This window comes from Teleopsis dalmanni, chromosome 2 (assembly GCF_002237135.1).
Source record: "Teleopsis dalmanni isolate 2A chromosome 2, ASM223713v2, whole genome shotgun sequence".
Classification (NCBI taxonomy): domain Eukaryota; kingdom Metazoa; phylum Arthropoda; class Insecta; order Diptera; family Diopsidae; genus Teleopsis; species Teleopsis dalmanni.
In genome coordinates, this window is record NC_051847.1 from 72423391 (window position 1) to 72443913 (window position 20523).

The 20523-nt window shown below is 24.0% G+C and overlaps 1 protein-coding gene across 4 annotated transcripts in view; it reads left to right on the forward strand.

The window, feature by feature from the left end:
* Positions 1-16562, forward strand: part of LOC119684775 (14-3-3 protein zeta) — a 47681-nt gene extending 31119 nt beyond the window's left edge. For 3 of the 4 annotated variants that reach the window (XM_038098889.1, XM_038098890.1, XM_038098891.1), the window contains exons 2-7: positions 8484-8668; positions 8748-8861; positions 8926-9052; positions 12326-12449; positions 12589-12752; positions 15498-16562. In XM_038098889.1, coding sequence (XP_037954817.1) covers positions 8607-8668; positions 8748-8861; positions 8926-9052; positions 12326-12449; positions 12589-12752; positions 15498-15653 — 747 coding nt within the window. In that variant the 5' untranslated portion in view covers positions 8484-8606 and the 3' untranslated portion in view covers positions 15654-16562. Of the gene's footprint in view, positions 1-8483; positions 8669-8747; positions 8862-8925; positions 9053-12325; positions 12450-12588; positions 12753-13384; positions 13549-15497 lie in introns of all 4 variants that reach the window. The other variant, XM_038098892.1, reaches the window with a different exon arrangement.
* The last annotated feature ends 3961 nt before the right edge of the window (positions 16563-20523 follow it).

The following is a 20523-nucleotide window of genomic DNA, read 5'->3' on the forward strand; positions in this document are numbered from 1 at the left end:
GGAAATAAATCCATTAATTTGATATGGTACAAAGTTCTCATCGCAGGACTTATCACACACAGAAGTTTTTATTTTAAAGAATATTTTATTTGGAAGGATGAAGAATCGATTTCAATATAAATGTGTGTGTACACGATGAAAAAAAAAAAAAAAGAAAACTTGAGAAGTAAATATTTAAACCTTTTGGAATTTGAACTTTTTAACTTCTAAGTACGATATTAATATTATATTTAATTTTGTTTATCCTTTAACGTTTGTTTGAAGTTTTGGGTGTTTGTTCTGAGGTGTCAGATTAAATAAATTTGCGTAAATTTGGATAGATTTAGATTTTGTTCTTATCAACTTTATACATTTCTAACGTTCGCTATGAGAAAATTATTCTGTTTTGCGAACAAATGATTCATTAATATATAAATGATTGTAATGTTTTATTTGACACAAATAGTTCGTATGATAAAATTTATAAATTTTGTCGGATTTTTAAAATATAATTAAATTTATTGACTGAACTCATCGGTTTAAGTTTTGTCAAAGGTAAAAGTATTTTAAAGTATTTTATTTCAATTACTATATATTTTATAATATAAAAAAAATATATAATTACCGATGAATGTATTATATATCTTATAGTTTTTATGTCAGTAAGTTGACTTTGCATGGGAAAAATATCTAGATAATAATATTAGTATCATTACTAATATATTAGACTTAACCGTGAGATTAATTACTTTAAATGCATTTGTGAGTTTACTTTAGTTCTTTGTCAGTTTATGTAAAATTTCATAGTAAACACACCTCAATTATTTTGCATTTTTAATACATTATGTATATCTCTAATTAATTAAAGAACGTTTCATTTATTTATAAATAATTTTTTGAAGACCATGCACGTTGTTATGATATCCCCTTTAAATTGATGAAAAATATAAATATTTATTTTTATTTATAATTTATAAATAATTATGATTATATTATATTTATATATCTAATTATTATTCAAAATAATTAGTTATTTATTTTTATTAAAAAAAATTTTTGGTATACGTCTATTTCTGAATTTTGTAAAACTTTTGGTAACACTTTTTCATAGTTCTTTGGGGTCTTTGAAAAAAGTCTCATGTGTAAAGAATTTTTTTTGGCATACGTTTATTTCTTATAGTGATAGCTTTTGATATCACTTTTTGATCTTTCTTTAGGGTCTTCCAGAAAGCGTGTTTCAGTAACTATAGCCACAGTCCTTGGCATAGTCCTGTGCAACATAAAAGCTTCATGGTTTGTTTTATTCCTCTTTACAGAACTAGTTAAAAATCGTCAGTTAAAAATATAAATCTTTTTGTGTACGTTACTATTAGGCAATAATAGGTTACAATGAAGACAATATTAACAGTTTCTGTGCTGCTACTTATTTAGTTATTTAGTTGTCCAGTTTTAGATTAGTGTATAGGTGACAAATCTTGGTGCAAAAGGTCTTGTTTTGTGACTACTTTGTACTTTATCAACCATCCTATATAAACAGATATTTACAGATATGAATATATATATTAGATATATTCATATAAATGTGAATACCTAGAGAATAACTGATATAATTTAAAGCCGCGCCAACATGTGGTGATTTATTTGATAACTATGCAGTTGTTATGATAGTCTTGATATCTGAAAGACGTTTTTGTGTCTACTTTTCTTGTTCAGAGATGCAACATAGGATATAAAACTATATATAATATGTATGAGTTAAATAGCTCATACTAATCTGGAAAGATTAGTTTCAGATGTATATTTTTAATAGCATGTTAGCAGTAACTTTTATCACTTCTGAACCCGAATTTAAGTGTCGAAGGTTTTAATTGTTTTAAAACATTAGTTATTTAAAAGTATTTTTATTTTTTTTTTACAATTTAAATGCAATTGTTTTGAATTTAATTGCAAGCGCAGTTACTTGTTTTTAAAAGTTATTTCATTTTAATAAAAATATAAATTATTGCTTTATAAGCAAATTAATCGTTTCGAATAAAAATATTTTTTAAGCCAATGAACTTAACTTTTAATTTTTGATGTCAATGAAAAAGTTGACTTAATTTAAGCGTTTTTTTTTTTAATATAAAATATTTTGCAGAATATTTTCATAATTTTTTATTCGTATTTTTTGTGTTTATTTTATAACAGAAACAATTCACTTACGAGTAAATACATGTATATCTCTAATTACAAATTTTTATTTTTACATAAATAAACTTTTTTTTTCTGTATTTATATTTTTTTTATTTTTTGCATTTTATTTTTGTACATTTATTTTATTTTTTAAATTAATTCTTTTTTAAATTTATTTTCTTTATTAAATTTATTTTCTTTATCAAATTTATATTCTTTTAAAAATGTATTTTCTTTTTTGAATTTATTTTCCTTTTTACGTTTTAGTTTTTTAATATTATGTTTAATTTTTTTTTGAATTTTAAAATTTTTTTTAAATGTTTATTTATTTTATTTTGTTTTTTGTTTATTAAATTTTTATTTATTTCCTTTTTTTGCATTTTTTTAAAATTTTTTTAAATTTATGTGATTGTTACAAAAAATAAGTTGTTGACTTTATAAACTTTTATTCAGACAATTTCCAGTGTAATTAAATATAGTCTTTGTGGTTTTTTTTTCTACGAATATAAAACAGTAACAGTAGTTAACATTCCCAGTTTTTTTAATGTTTTTTTTTGTTGTTTTAACGCTTACGATTTTGAATAACCATCTAATTAACTAACTGCCTTTTATTCTTAAACTTTCAACTTCTAAAATTAATGGGTGTAAATTAGAAAAATGCTTTTAAAATGCTATTTATTATTCAGTTAATTTATGGTTATTTTAGTGTGTGCTAAATGAGTCTACTTACAACAAACAGCAGTGACATATATAATTTTTAATTATTTGGAAACAACAGCTCTAGCTCTACTTCACACGTATTCTATCCACATTTTCATCTTTGAGAGTAGTCATCATATAAAGACTGCATAAAAATATTTTTGTAATTAGTCTGTAGTTTTATATTTAGTCGTCTATTCTCTCAAATAACTGAGCAGAACAAAGTTTTTCATTATGCACATATTTTATTTTTATTAGTATTTTTATTATTATATTTTTTTTTCATTTTAATTTTAATGAGAAGAATTCTGCATCCATTGCCGTTTTTTGCTTTATAGTTGCTATGTTAGTTGTGTTTTGTGGAGATATTTTCAATCGCCTATGAGTCACACAGCTGCAATGCTGCCGATTCAGTTTTCTTATTTTATTCTTATTATTTATTTAATTTTTTTTTTGTTTTTGTTTTTGTTTTTGTTTTTCTAGTAAAACTGCATTTCAGTTTGCAGTCACATTTCTATCTCATTACTACTACTTTACTTTCATGTTTTCTCTTCATACATATGTTTTATATAATTTATATATAAATTGTGTACATATATCTGCTGCTTTACTGACTAACAACGTCATGGCTCTGGTTGGCCCTCTATACTGGTATTGTAATTATACTTGGCCGTCTATTTTAGTATGCCAAGTTTTATATGCGTTCATTTCTTGCCCTCAAAAGGCTTTCTTCATTTAAAATGTGATACTAGTTCATCACTTTTGAGTTTAGAAATATATTTCTACTTCGTAGTAGTTTTCGTTTTTGCAGTAAATATTGCTTTAGTATTTTGGTTACTATAAAATGCATAAAAAGTACTCTTTGTTTTTTAAAAGTATTTTAAAAGTATTTTGCAGTTGTTTTTAAAATTACTGCAGGGCATTGGTTGCTATATGCCTGTCTGCCTTTATATATTGGTCAAAGTAAAGTTATTTTTATATTCTACATTTACCATCCATTAGACATCGCTTGAATTCATATACGCTATTTAGTCAGTTTTGTATTTTTATATATAACCTTTTGAACTTAGCACTTTTTATTTGCTATTTCTGTAAATAAAATGTACTATTGTATCTACAGTCTTCATTTTTTATAGAGTATCTTGTGCTGTTTAATGACTTCTCTAACTAACAGTGTACTACCGTACGATACATATTTATAACATTTACTTCTTCTTCTTCTTTTGCTTCAAACGGTTTTTTCTGACAGCCATTATTTAATGGCAATATAGTGACTGATGTGTGTAGCTACTTTAAGATGTGTAATATCTTTTGATATAATGTGGATTTCTTTTTATTACTCTGAACTTCGTTCATTGTATTTAAATAAGTCATAAAATATAACAGGATTTATACTTTGTATTGTTGATCAAAGTTTGTTTGAATTGAAGGTATTTTTGTATGTACAGCATACATATTTAATTACTTCATAAGAAAAAAGTAGTGATTTTACTTTTTAATTAAAGAATTTTATGGTTGAAGTGATTTAATGGAGTTTTTATTGGACTTTTGCTCGTCTGTCCGTCCTTTTTGAAGCTTTAACAGGATATAACAGGAATATATGATTTTGCCCTTTCTAAAAACTGCAAAAAATTCCTTTATATGTTTTGTAGAATATACGTAACTCATAAAAAAGACACACCATTATAATTTTTCAGTAAACATTGAATGTATTTTAGCCTGCTAAATTAAGCAAATCATTTGGATTGTAAATAAAAAATATACTATATAGTCTAACAAGAAAAGGAGATCAATGTAAGAGTTATTTAAGGATTAAGAGCTAATAATTAAAATCAGATCCGTGTTAGGATATAATTCTAGCAAGGTCTAATTGATAAAATTAAAAAATAATTCCCTTAAATTCAATTTGTTATTCACAGTCGCTGATAGAAAGGTCAATCAGAAGTACATAATAGAATATGTATCCAAATGTTGACTTAATAATAATAATTGATTTTGTATGTAGAAAGGACAGGGAAGTCTCTATAGAAAATTCATTATATTTTTAAACTAAAAGTGGAAAAGTTAATCGGTAGTAAGTAACAATATATATATATATCTAGTAATTTATTACCACATTATAGAATTTTTAAAACAATCCATTTCAAGAGGTATGTGGTGATTTTTTTCGAAACTGGAAACGCCTTATCAAATTAAGGCAACGTTTGCAGACTTGTCGAAGAATATAGTACAAATGCCTCTAAAAACCTAAAGCAATTTTTGGTTAAGTCAGTTTTGTTCAAAAATGCAATGTAGTCAATTTTTGAAAAAATAAATACCAAAACACGATATAGAATATTGGTCCCAACAACCACCGGGTATACGTTTCGGAGCCGCTCGTTGGCAGCGAAGACAAATTGCCGTTCGATATCTCGCAAAAGGACTTGTAGAATATTCATAAAAATTTGCATGTATCGCAAACAAGAAAAATAGATTATAAGTAATTTACTTACGACTTCAATGCTGGTTTCAGAAATTAAGAGTTTCATATTGGCTTAATTAAAATGTTTAAAATATTTGCTTTTTGTTCAATATAAATTTACCACATATAGTTTTATAAACACATTCACCTCATTGCGAAAATTTAGCTTCCAGTAGTTTAATTTGGTCTATCATTCTCATTCAATATTGACAGAATATTTGTCAAGTATATATGTATGTATATTTTTATAAAGGTGTCTAAGCCTAGTCTTAAACAAAAGAGTTTCATTATTCAATGGACAAAGAGAGGGGTCGTCCTTCTAAAACCTCTCGCTTTCTATGGTCAATATATATTAAATATAAATATGTACCTGCGGGCACCGGCAAGTGTATAATTTTCTTGCTGAGTTCATTGTCACAACAATAATGTATTAAAATTAATTAATTACTAATTAATTTTGTTGCCTTTGACTTTTACTAATGTGGTAATATAATAAAAGACTATATTATAATTTTGTTATCAGATTTCTCTAAGGGCTTAAAATCTTTATTATCATTACTTAGTTGTTTTGTTATACAAAATCAGCTATTAAAGTATGTTTGCAATAGTGCTATTAAAATGACAACAAGTTGATTACTCTAATATTACTATTTAATGGACTACTAAGAGATCAACATTTTATGACTCGTATTTTAAAAAATTTTAATGTTAATATTTATTAACCTTATTTCGAGAAAAGGTGTTATCAAGTATTTATATATAGATATATTACACGACCAGTATTTGTATGAAATGTTTCATAGATTAGGTTAGGTTCATAGATTAAATATCCAAAAGTATGACATCATCACATAGCAAACAATTCAAAAATAGTCACACATTAATAGTGCGTCACAATACTCATGCAGTAGTAAATTTAACTCTCTGAAATTATTTTCTATTGAAAATATGTATGCAAAATTTACATAAAGAGAAATCGTTTGACTAATATAGTAATTCAACAAATTTCAGTTGATCTGTTCATGTACTATATCAAAAGGAGTATATATGAAAACATTCATACATCACACAAATAACTATATATAAATTTGTCAACCTGCTTTTGTTTTTTATTATTCATTTTTCTATTTATTGTTTTTCATATTAATTCATATAAAGTAAGATAGGAATTGAGATGTTGTTGTTTTTTTTTAAAAGATCAATTAAACGACGTTCCATTTCAAAACCACAAATATTTGAATTATGCGATTTGATGAACAGTAAATAAAATATCAAATAACCATAATTTTTATACGGAGAGAGTTTGAAAAGTTTTGCTTCCGAATACACAAAGCAGATATTTAATGGCGACAACATTTTTCCGTTTTTATCATTTTTATGCTTTAAACTGCATTGTAAAATGTTATGCTGTAAATCAACAGTTGGATTTTACTGTTTAAAATATTTTAATAATTTTTTTCATTGAACGACTCCATGTGTTAGTATTTTTTGTTACTTAAAAATAAAACTAATTTTGCATAAAGTTATAAAGAACGCTTAAAATTTGTAAAACCATTAGAATCGTTTGAGTAAAATAAGATGAACTTTTAATAATAAACCCCAAAAATTTTATAAACTCAAGAATTATATTATGTCAATTTTCATAAGAAGTCTGGAAAGAGGCAGACAATAACAATAAATATTTAATCGTTTCTTGTGAGTACTTAACATTACAGCGTCCAAACTAGTTGCTATTGATTTGATGACAGCTGCGCTATCTTTTCGTGAAAGAACACATATAGTTATACAATATTTTATCACACCTTACCGTCCAAGTTGTCTCATTGATGACTAAGTAACATAGTCTGAAGTTAATTGAATAATTTATAGTGACCAAGAATAAACCACTTCATAGTTCATAATTATGACCCACTCTCTACTATTTACTATATATATATCTACTATTTCATAACTATTGTTGAAAGTTGTGGTTAGGATGATATAGTTAATAATTCTCGGGCTGTCTGCCTAATGATTAAGCTGCCCTATTTTACTTACTCTCAATTCCTGTTGGAGTTAATTCTATTCGTTTGAGATATACCGTGTATCACTTTAATTGTGTGGCGAAATCATAAAGTTAAATTATCCATGTAAATATAATTATGTGAAAAATAAATCAAATATCAAATATGAAATAAAAGTGCTGACACTGCGCTTAAAATTTGGCAGGGCAAAGTTCGAAAAAAAATCCAAACCCAAAAAATTAATTCCAAAGACAACTAAAGCTAGTTACTTGACAATTCTCGAAACAGCTGACAGTGGGTCAGCTAAAAATTCAATTAATGAACATTTTTTTTTGGTTGTAATTAAATAATTTGACATATTTTGTGGGATTAGCAAATGTATTTTATATTTAATACCAGTATGTTATTTTTTTTTCTCCATAAAATTAGCTTATCAATTGCTTTAACGTATTGTTTTTGTTAAAGATAACAAATTTGTTAGTTTGCTTATATATTTTTAATATCATCTATACCATATACCAACGATAGTTAACATGACAAATACAAATTAAAAATTCAAAATCATTTTAAAAATTTCTTATCAAATTTTTATGAAATAGCAATTGAAAAAAAATTTGATTATTTCATTTTGCTTAATATTATTTAAGCGATAATTAAATTAGTCAGCTTTTTAATGCAATATATTTAATTTTAAATTGAAATTACAGGTTAATTATGTATCAAACTTATTTGTACAATTCAAATGAATTAATTTGCTTTACTGAATTACTGCCCTAATTAGGTTAAATATTTTGCAGCAACATTTTAATTAGCGCACCTTTTTTTTTTTTTGTTGTTGAAGGATTTATGCTGCTCAGCAGGATTTCTTAATATCATCAAGGAGCTTTAACTTTTATTCCATTTATATTTTCTAATTATTCTTATTACACTTTGTACTCATTTAGTGTTGTTGTTCAACCATAAATTGTGTTTGCTAACTTTTGTGGAGGATAATTAATTCTTATACTCTGGGGAAATATAAACCATTTTTTCTTTTAGATATATAATTATTAGTTGAAGTGTATTTATGTTAAATAAATATACCTTTATTAATAATAATAAGAAAATATTTTTAATTAACATATTTTTATAATTATTAATGTTCTCAATTTTTTCTTGTTTAATTTTAGATAGTCATACTGTGAGCGACGTAATCAGTTTTAGATTCCTTACATTATAATCTCTTACGGCGGTTGAAAAGGAACCCAACTCCATTTTTTCTTTAATATTCTGAAAACAAATTACACATCAAAATGTCAACAGTCGATAAAGAGGAATTAGTTCAGAAGGCAAAACTTGCCGAACAATCAGAAAGGTAAATATATTTATATATACTTTTTAAAATATTTTAAATGTTGAATTTAATTTTTATTTTTTTTTTTATTATTTTATAGGTATGATGACATGGCTCAGGCTATGAAATCAGTCACAGAAACTGGTGTAGAACTATCAAATGAAGAAAGAAATCTGCTTTCAGTTGCTTACAAAAATGTTGTCGGTGCCCGCAGGTATATATTTATATTTAATATATATAATTGAATTATATATTTATATATATAACATAAATTATAGATCATCATGGAGAGTAATTTCATCCATTGAACAAAAAACCGAAGCCTCCGCCAGAAAACAACAGCTCGCCCGCGAGTACAGAGAACGCGTGGAGAAGGAGCTTAGGGAAATTTGTTATGAAGTGTTGGTAAGTATTAAAAAGAAAATAAAAATATATATTAAATATTTTTTTTGTGATAATCTCTTCGGTATTCAGTTAAACACATTTTATATTATAATTAAAAATAAAATTATAATTATAAAATTATGATTAAAAAAAAAGTAAATAAAGCACTTTCTTGCATTTATATAGCACTTTCTTGCATCTACTACTTTACAGAGGAAAATTTTGAAGTGTGTTATAAGTTCCTTATTTTAAATCATTATTATTTCACAGATTACTTAGTTGCTGAGCTACCTATTAACATATAACATTTTTTTATAAATATTCATCCAAAAAAAAAAAAAATATTAATAAATTGAATATAATTATAATTAATTGTTATAAATCAGTTGTCATGTTTTAACTTGTTAAATTCGTTTGAATAAATAAATTTTGTCTATATAGGAGAACATAAAATAATTCAATATTCTGTTATTTAAATCTGAAGGGCCCAAATTAAGCTGTCAAAATTTCAAATTATTCTCTACAGGTACATAATTTTACAGACAGCACGACGGTACGTTTCATATTTATAAAAGGATTTATATTATAAATGCCATTTGGTGGTGTTACTACAATGTGTACTTCTTATTGTTTATTACAATGAATTAAATATAAAAAGCTGAGTAATGTCACAACAGCGCAAAATCACTTCATTTGATAACTTTTAGACGTCAATATGTATGACACATTTTAAATATTAATGTTCTATATACTTACAGTACCATTTAATCAATATATATTTTTAAATCAATTTTGTGTACCATTTTTAGTAAAGCTTTTGGCAAAAAGTGGTATTTAAATACTGGGGGGGTAGTAGTAGCATTTCCGAATATTAAATTTTGTTCGCTTTCCTTTTAAATGTTTTTTTTTTTATTTTATCCCGTGGGGGTTGTTAAGGTGGTGCAAAGTATGTATTTTATGTATATTAATTTTTTCTTCAATATAATTTTTACATTTTTAAATATATTTGTATATGTGTAAATATTTTTGTTATTAAATAACTAAAAATTAAAAAATAACATATACAAATATTTAAATTCATAAACATAATCAGAGGATGTATCCGCCTATATTATGTCGACCTATATTTTTAATGTTAATGAAGAATTAATTTGCCTTTGATCGTCAATAAAGTGTAAAACTTTTTTTTTTTCATAACTGTTACTTATTGGTCACATCTGGTAAAATGTTGCCCCTTTCGTGTAACCACAGCAGAACACACTTTCTTTTTATTTTTGTACTTAAAATAAATGTTTGCTGGTGGCCTACATGCTATGAGCATATGAATAAAGTTTAAACGTGGGAGTGCTTGTAAACCGTATAGATTATCTCGTTTGTATATATATAAATATAATATTAATATTCATATAAACGTTTGTAGAGCAAAAAAAAAATGTCACAATATGTCTGTACGTATGTTTTGTAACATATAGCTATTAAATTATAAATGCTTCAATAGCGATAAATCATAGTACAGAATAACTGCCTTATCTTACATGCGTTGTCAATCATGTTATTAAAATGTCCTCGTCAGGATACATATATTCTGCTTAAACGCTTCACATGCTGAGTGTTTATAAATAAGTATAACTTTTTGTATTCAGTGCGTTTGTGTGTTACAGTTTAATGGAAATTCAAATTTACATACTACCATATGTGTGTATGTCAGTTATTATTTGCCTTGGGGCGCTTTGATGTGTTTATGACAAATTTTAATTTGACTTTGACAAAAAATATTCTTAATAAATCAACACAATATCAGAAAGTAAAATTTTAAGATTTTTGAAATATTTATGCTAAAAATTAAAAAATTTGAAAAATGAAATTTTCATTTAATAGGACAAAAAATATGAATAATAAAAAATATTTCATTTTATGTTAATTATGTTGATGCTGTTTTGAGCTAGTGCACTTAAGCATTTATACTCTTTTTTAACTCGAGGTATATTCCCCTCTTTACACCTTCACTAGATTATAATTGACCTCAGATCTGCATATCTCCCCGAGGAGCCTGTAACACAATTTATATAGGTATTTGATCTACTAAAGCCACTTCTTAGCATTGAATGAAGAAGATTTCCACCGTTACCTCGAAAGGTAATGTGAAAACTTCATTCCAGTAGTTACGGGAAGGAGCTGAGACCAAGAGGTTTAGTACTTCAAAGTCTAGTTTTATCTAATTCAACACAAAAACCACAAAACTAACTTAAATTATTATTTACAACAAATTGTTTATAATTTATACATTTCTTTGTATTAATAACTTTTTAATGAATGTCTAAGTAACTCATAAATTCAACTCAATTTCGAGTTCAACAATTCGTTTAAAAGAACATACACTGTGTGATAAATAAAAACTACGGAATAGAACCGTTTGTGGGAGTATACATTTAAAAACTTGCCATTGTCATTTTCATTGTATGGATAAAATAGAAAACAGTTATAAACATACATGTGTAATAATCTTCAAGACCAAGGTGGAACTGCAACGAAATTCTCAATAGGCAATACAAACCTTCCTTGGTTAGCAAGAACAATCCTATTGAATTGAGAGCCGCCAAGTGGTAAATAGTTATTTTTAACGTGTGCTCTAACTGCAGCTTTACCTTCATGATGTCGCTTATCTTTTTTGTTGCTCCAACGCACACACAAAATTAGTCCAATAGATCTTTGGACTCGCCTCATAATAGTGGCTATGTTTCTCCACCAAGATCGTGGTTGGCTTAAATTTAAATTCCATCTATCCCCCAATCTGTTCTTACTCCTAAATAATCAGCTCCCCTTTAACATTATCTTGAGCTATCCCTGCTTTATAGATTCTTGCAAACTACAACAACAACTGCAAATAAGTTTAAGAAATTCAAAGAAAATTAATATTTTATATATATTTTATATTTTTAGTACTTTATATATATCTTATATATATTTTATAAATATTTTATATATATTTTATAAATATTTTATATATATTTTATATATATTTTATATTTTTAATATAGGTTTTAATTTAACGTCAGTTATTGCGGAAGTGACTATTATATTTAATAGAAACTAGTAGTTTAAAACCATTCTACCAAATTTGTGATGTATACATGTTTTTGTTATTAAATTTTAAACAATAGGCACAAATAATAAATTATTATATACCAATAACTATATTTATTTATATATATGTACATTTTTTTTCCATTTACAATATATTGTTTAAATATTTAAATATATTATTAATTTATTTTTTGTTTATTTTTATTTTAGGGTCTTCTCGACAAATACCTTATTCCAAAAGCCAGCAATCCAGAGAGCAAGGTTTTCTACCTGAAAATGAAAGGAGATTATTACAGGTATTTAGCTGAGGTGGCCACAGGAGACGCACGCAATAGTAAGTATTTTTTTTTAAATTTTTATAAAATTAATTCCGTTCCGTTATCTAACTTCGAGAATATATATAATAATTTAAATAAATTTTTTTTTTATACAATCCTTGTTCAAATAATTAATTTAAATATACAAAATTGTAGCTGTTGTAGACGACTCTCAAACAGCTTACCAGGATGCATTTGAAATTAGCAAGGGTAAAATGCAACCAACACATCCAATCAGATTGGGTCTTGCACTTAATTTCTCTGTCTTCTATTATGAGATTTTGAACTCACCAGACAAGGCCTGTCAGTTGGCCAAACAGGTTAATATAAAAATCAATAATTAATGCAAAAAAAAATTAAGTATTTCTTTAAAAATAAATAAAACTCTTAATAATTCAAAATTATTAATGTATAAAAACAAATAGTAGTAAAAGTAAATATAAAAAAAACACGTGACATCATCCACTGCAACGTTTTAAACTTCCAATGATATTTGGAAAGGTGAATAAAAGATAAAAATGACATCAGACCTAAATCAGTTTTTGAAATATTAACATTTCTTTAACGCTGATACAGGCTAATATTGATTAGAGTTAATTTAGTTATTAGACATTAACTACAAAGAAAATAGATTTAGTTGGTGGTGGTTAGGTTGTGCAAAATATGTATCTGATGTATATAGTGAATTCAGCAGAACTCTTTGAAAGATTTCTTGATTTATTATACATTTTTTTTTTGTTTTTAAATAGAAAATGATTAGATTTATTACTTTTTTTAATATTAATATTAAGTACATTTGCTCATTTTAAAATCTAATTTATTTTTTGTATGATTTTTGTATGATATTAACAATTAAACGTGGTTCATCCAATACATATCATATCAAATTTACAACATGAATTGCTATCATATGAAAAAATTTTGTTGGATAATCATCAAATAAATATTATAGCCGTGGTTGAGGATTCGAAAAAGGCATATCAGGAAGCTTTCGATATTGCCAAAACCAAAATGCAGCCAACACATCCAATCAGATTAGGTCTTGCACTCAACTTCTCTGTGTTCTATTATGAAATTATCAATTCACCAGCGAGGGCTTGTCATTTAGCTAAACAGGTTTAGTTTTTTTTTTATATACGATATTAAAAATGTTTGTTAAATAAGCGTTATATCAATTACTCACACGCTATTTAATATAAATCAAATAATAATTGCAATTTTTTTTTTATTATTAAATTGTGCTCTGCTATGACCTCCATAATGTGTTCAAAAATTTTTGTGCTGTATATAAATCCAGATACTTTTTAACATATATGAAACTAATATTAAATGTTGACTATATATATAAATATATATATGCTTGCATATACCTATTTCAATTCTGTATATACTAACAATAATACAAACCATTTGTGTGCTATGCCGCCATATCCTGGAAACTTAAGTTCTATTTTATTTTTTAAATTTGACGTGATATATGTATATATACAAATTAACAATGTCTCCTATCCCATGTAAAGTTTGTAACCTCAATTAAATAAATTAATAAATAGTATTAAGATATTGAATTAGAATTGAATTAGAATTGAATTAGAAATAGATTAGGAAGTACGAAGTACGTTAAAGTATTCTACTTTTAGAATCACAGCTTTTTGGTCTATTGAATTAAGCTAGTAATGAATGTAATGACAATAGTCCAGTAATTTGAACTGAAATTTGTCTAATAGAAGCTTAATTCCAATAGCGTTTATGAGTTCTGAAATATTTGCTGCATTTGAATCTCCAAATCTATACAAAATTACTGTTGAAGTTAAATTTCATTTTATTCAGCAAACACAAGTAGTTTTGCATTTTATCAACAATTTAAAAGAGATTATATATGTATGTTATAATAAATATTTATAAAAAGAAAGGATTGTTGTAAGGCTATCTCCGATTAATAGAGATGAAGCCAAAAAAATATTAGGTCTTATCTTTTAACTATGTTGGCTTAGTTGTTATTGCACGCTCTTTTAAAGGTAATTCGCCGCCAACATATCAAAGCGAATTCAAATACCGTATATTTACGATAAAAAATTTAGTGTATAAATGCATTCGATCGAAAATCGATTATTAAATTTCCAATTAATTATTTAATTATAATATTATTATTTTAATTTTGCTTAAATTATTTGAAACGTTAGTTAAAGATATTTCAATGAAGTTTATAAATTTTTAATAACCAATTACATAGAAAATGCTTTTTAATTCATTTCTAAAATAAAATGTCTTTTGTCATTGTTATTTTGTTATAATTCTCAGATTATTTCTAAATTATATTTACATAAAAACTTCATCCTTAGCAAAAATAATAAAATATTTTTAATACAATAGTGGGTCAAATGTAAGATTACTCAGTATGCATAAGTAATTAAATTAATTAAATATCTTTAGGTAATATATATCTATGCTAAAAAGTATTACTAACATATTTAGTTATTGCCGCGAGCTTTGCAGTTACTAATAAGAAACCTAAAAAATTATAACATATATTTTATTTATAACAATTAGTATTTTAACATTTTTAGTAGTCCTTGCTGGTAGTAATTTATAATAAATTTCCAGTTCCAGAACACAAAAACAAAAAAAAAATTGTATGTTCGTTCTTCAACATTATTTACGTTCATACAAAAATATCTCACCTTTTTTTACGATATCGAACTGCATTTTTGATTGTTTTACGTTAACCATAAAAAGTATGCTTTTTGACATGTTGATGACCATGCTTCAAGCTCTAATTGCTTGGTTATTCTGTCAAATATTGATTGATTGATTGATAATGATGATGTAACGTGTTCTTTTATTTTTATTTTGATACTGAATTTTAATTTTATACATTTTTTATACACTAAAACTAAAAGTCTAAATAAAAACGACAATAATTGCTAATGTGTTTTAATTGTTTTAATATGAAAAAGAAATGCTTAAATGTTATATATAAATAAATATATAATATATATAGTATATATATTAATATAAAAACTAACATATTTTTTTTAACATTGTGTTTCTCATTCTGTATATAGGCTTTCGATGATGCGATAGCTGAGCTGGATACACTCAATGAGGACTCCTATAAAGACTCAACACTTATTATGCAATTGTTGAGAGATAACCTTACACTCTGGACGTCCGACACGCAAGGGGACGGAGATGAACCACAGGAGGGTGGTGATAACTAACCAAACTAAACTGTTTCCTTTTGACTATGCAAATATTAATTAAACATCAAAATTTAACAAATCAATATAAAAACAAAATTTAAAGCAGAACAGAAGCAAAATATATATTCTTAACTACGAGAAGAAGAAAATACAGAGAAGAAACAAAGAATTGCTTTTAAAATATATTTAAATTTCAGTACTGTAAAATTTCCAAAAGGAAAAAATATTTAAGTTTGTTTTTTTTTTGTTTTTTCTTATTTATTTAAAAGAGAAAAATATGTTAATTGTGCCAAGAGCAAAATCAAAGCTAAAAATATGTGTGTGTGTTACTAAAATCAAAAAGCAAGAAAATATTTATCTATTCAAAATGAAATTTTTTTTATAACTTGAAATCTTGAGTGTTTACACTATGTGACTTATATTAATTTATAATGTAAGACACATTTTGGAGACTATCAAAAGTTTAAAACGCTGCTAGAGAGATGAGATTATGCTTTGCTTGTTTTAGATTTTTTAAATAATGGCACACAATTTGTTTTTTCCTTTTGGAAATTGTATAAAATTTTGTTTGTAAATTTTTTTCGAACTATTCTTTTAAGAATAATCATATATTTGAGTAAAGGCAGGAAAGTTAATAATTCTTTGTTTGCAAATTCAATAAAAATTTAAAATTATTTTTTGTTAGGCAAAAACATTATATTATTTATTATTTTTTTAATAAATAATTTAATTTTGTTTTTTTTTTACATTAACCAAGTCAATTTTTTTTCTTTATTCATAAAAAGTGTGTTTTTTTTTCATCATTTAAGTTGTTGTATAATTAAAAATTACCATCTACCAGTTATGTTTGGCTTTGTGGACGCATGCCATTAAGAGAAAATGATGGATTCGATTCAATATAAAAATTGGTAAATTCAAAAAAAAAAAGAAAAACTATACCTTGAACATTTTTTTTTATGTTTCCACACGAAAACAAAAGTGAAAATAAATTTATTTATTTTTTTAATAAAATATATTTTATTAAAATTTATTTTGTTTTATTCATGTATATTATTAAAATGCCTCGAATGTTTTAAATTTTTAACAAATTTCTACTCTTCTTTCCTTTCATAATTTTTTTTGGTTTTTGTGCTTTTTTAAAGCAGAAACAGGGTTGCATATATTCCATTCCATACTTAGAAAATTCGTCTTATACTTTTAAATGTTTAAGGGTCATTTTACAATACACACTTAAGTCAAGTAATTCTTATGTAAACAATAGTGTACACTAAACTAGTGTACACTAAAAATTTAAATAATAATATTTAAATATTAATATTTGTTTAATATTTATTTAAATAATTTAAATAAATATCGCTTTGGTGTCAAAGCGGCACTTAAGTGTGCTTTGTAAATTAGCCCTAAGTTACCCAAATTTAGTGCGATCGGCATGAATTTTGTGTATACAATGTTGTTGTATTTTGTTGTTGTGTTATGTGTATTCGAAAGAAAATTTTAAAATTCTGTGAATTTTATGCTATAACCTATATATCAAAATTTATTTTTGAAAGGTATTATTTAAATAAATGTAAAAAAAATACTTTTATTAATGTAAACTTTTTTATGCTGCTGCTTAAGAAAGTTTTTTTTTTTTATTTATTCCGACAAAATTTCCAATCCTAAATACTTGTTTAATAAATTACAAAAAAAAAAAAATAATCGTGAATTTAAGCTTTGGTTTAATATAACAAAAAAAATTATGCTAATTATTTTTATTGGTTCAATAAATATTATGCAAATAAATGTAAATGTTTTATATTCCTATATATATTTTTCTTCTTTATATTTTAACCTATTTATGTTAGTATAGTGCTCTCTCAATTAGTTAATTCTAACAAAGGAAACACTTAATGCTTCTATATTCATAAAAGCATCCACACATGTATACATACATTTAATAATTTTCTTATACCTTTAATACTTTCTACAACTTCGACATTATGTATGGAAAATATACATAATAATATATAAGTACATATATTTTATATAAGAACACTTGCCAAGTACCTTGTTAAAAGCAATAATATAATATTTAAACATATTTCAAGATAATACTGACACAGATTAGGAATTGATAATCAAATATAAACTATTTAATTTAAGATTATAAAAAACGAAAAAATTTTTAATATATTCATACATTAAAAATATTAGAAATATTTTTCGTAATTGAGATGTTAGTATAATTGAATATTGTTTGCCATTTAAATGTTTAGACTTATTCGCTCATATATAATTGTATAATTCAATTCCATAGTTGAATGGTTACACGTTGTTTTAAGGAGAACATTCTAAACTGTTAATGGGTGGTATTCAGGTCGAAGTCAGTATTCTTTTAACTTCTATGTTTAGGTAATTTATGTAATATAATCTAACAAAAACAGATCATATGTAAAAAGTTATCGAATATTAAGATCAATTTGAACACCACTTATATTTTAGAATCCTTATCTAGTTCGGTCTAAAGGGAACCCCTATTTCTATAAGTTTGTACTTTAACTTGGTAAAAACCATTTCAAGGGAAAATGCTTAATTTTTTAGGGTTATGCAAAGCTTTTAGATCTTAATAACTACTTTGACGTATAGAGACAATTTTGAAAAATTGATGTTAAACATAAATATTTGGAAATATTCATTAATTTTTTATATTTGTATCGTACTTATTGTTATTTATTATTACTGCTATATACAATTAATATTACTTATCACCATTAATATTAGTAATTATTATTATTTCTTATTATCTATTATTATTATTTCTTATTATCTATTATTATTATTAGTAATAATAATTATTAACCTATTGTCATTAGTAGTAATTATTATTATTAGTGACTATTATTATTACTTATTATCTATTATTATTAGTAGTGACTATTATTATTACTTATTATCTATTATTATTATTAGTAATTATTATTATTAGTAATTATTATTAATGGTAATTATTATTAATGGTAATTATTATTAATAGTAATTATTATTATTAGTAATTATAATTATTCGTAATTATTATTATTAGTAATTATTATCAGTAATTATTATCAGAAATTATTATTATTAGTAATTATTATTATTAGTAATAATTATTATTACTTATTATTATTATTATTAATAAATATTATTATTTATTATTACTACTTACAATTATTGCTACTTATTATTATTATTACTAATTATTATTACTTATTAGTTTTATTACTTATTATTATTATTACTTATTATTATTGTTGTTACTTATTATTATTATTACTACTTATTATTATTTTTAATATTATTATTATTATTACTACTATTAGTGATACTATTATAATGGCATTGTTACCTGTTTTGTACTTAATTATTATTATTCATGTTTAAAGAAATGCTTATTTTTAAAAAAAATTTTTAAAACAATTTTTTTTTAAAAATACTTATTTTTTTAAAAAAATATTTATTTTTAAAAAAAAGTATCATTTAAATATTTAGATTTGTATTTATTCTAATATATTTCAATGGGCTGGTTGGTTAATTGTTTAAATAATACATAACTTTTTAAATTATTTTTAAAAAATATATTGTAATAACAATTTTTCATTTGTAGTCTATAGTCATTTTCAGGATACTCTTGGTCTATTCCTGTATATGTAGTTTTAAAATAATTTTAAAAAGTTTTCATATAATAGTTATAGAAGTTGAATAACTGTCTGAAAGGTTATAAGCACAAAAAATGTGTTCAATATTATATTGTACTTGACATTAATTCAATATTTGTTTGCTATTAAAAGGTTAATGATTCTGTGTGTATTTTTTACATTTAGATTTTTCCGAAGTACTGTATGTTAATTATAAGCAGAGTTTCCCATTGGCGCCTATAGCCTCTCTGGCTACACCCATGATATTCATCATTTAAATTTTGTATTACAACCAGTTTTGGGTAAAAAATAAAAGTTGAAGAATTTATCTATTTTCTATAAATGAATCTATAGTTGATCTTTAAACTTGATAATATCGACAAGAGTGTAATACTTATATTTTAATAATAATTTAATTAAAAATTTGAATATATAAGTGTCAAGAGGGTTTTCTTCCACGTATTTCAAAATAATTAAGTGCAATTTTCAAACCTATTAAAGTTTTAATAAATTATATCACATTTTATTAGATTTTATTATTTATTAAAAATTTAATTATAGAAATTTTAGAATTTTAAAATTAACTTTTACATGCTTAAAAATTAAATTAAAGACATTTTAAAATTTTTGCATAACATTTCTACATACTTAAAGGTTTATAAAGAATTATTATTTTGTGATTTATATATTGTTTTAATTACTTATTAGTAATTATAATATTAATAAGTAAATTGTAAAAAATTTTTTAATATTCTTATAAACACTTTCAAAGTTTTTAAGTATAATTAGTTACTTTATTTCATTAATATTTGCAATTTTATGTATTGTGGTCTTAAAGGCATTTAAAATCAGTAATAAAAAATTTTTCTTTTTTAAAACAAAAATATTTATATTTTTATTTTATTTATATTTTTAAAATAATTATTTTTATATTTTTAAAACAACAAATTATTTTTTAATTTTATTTTTTCATTTATTTTTATATATAACAATTTAATTATACTCGTTAATCAGCACTGTGGGATTGATTTAGAAAATATAAAAATAAAATGACAAATATAATTCCTTTCCGATATATTGTCCAATTTGTACTTTGATAGATTGACGGCTTTGTTATTTGGTATATATACTTTTATTTTTATTTATTTAAATTTACTAACCAAATGCTTATGGTATATAGGTATGGTATATATTTTATTTTTATTTATTTAAAATTAGTAACCAAATACTGAGAT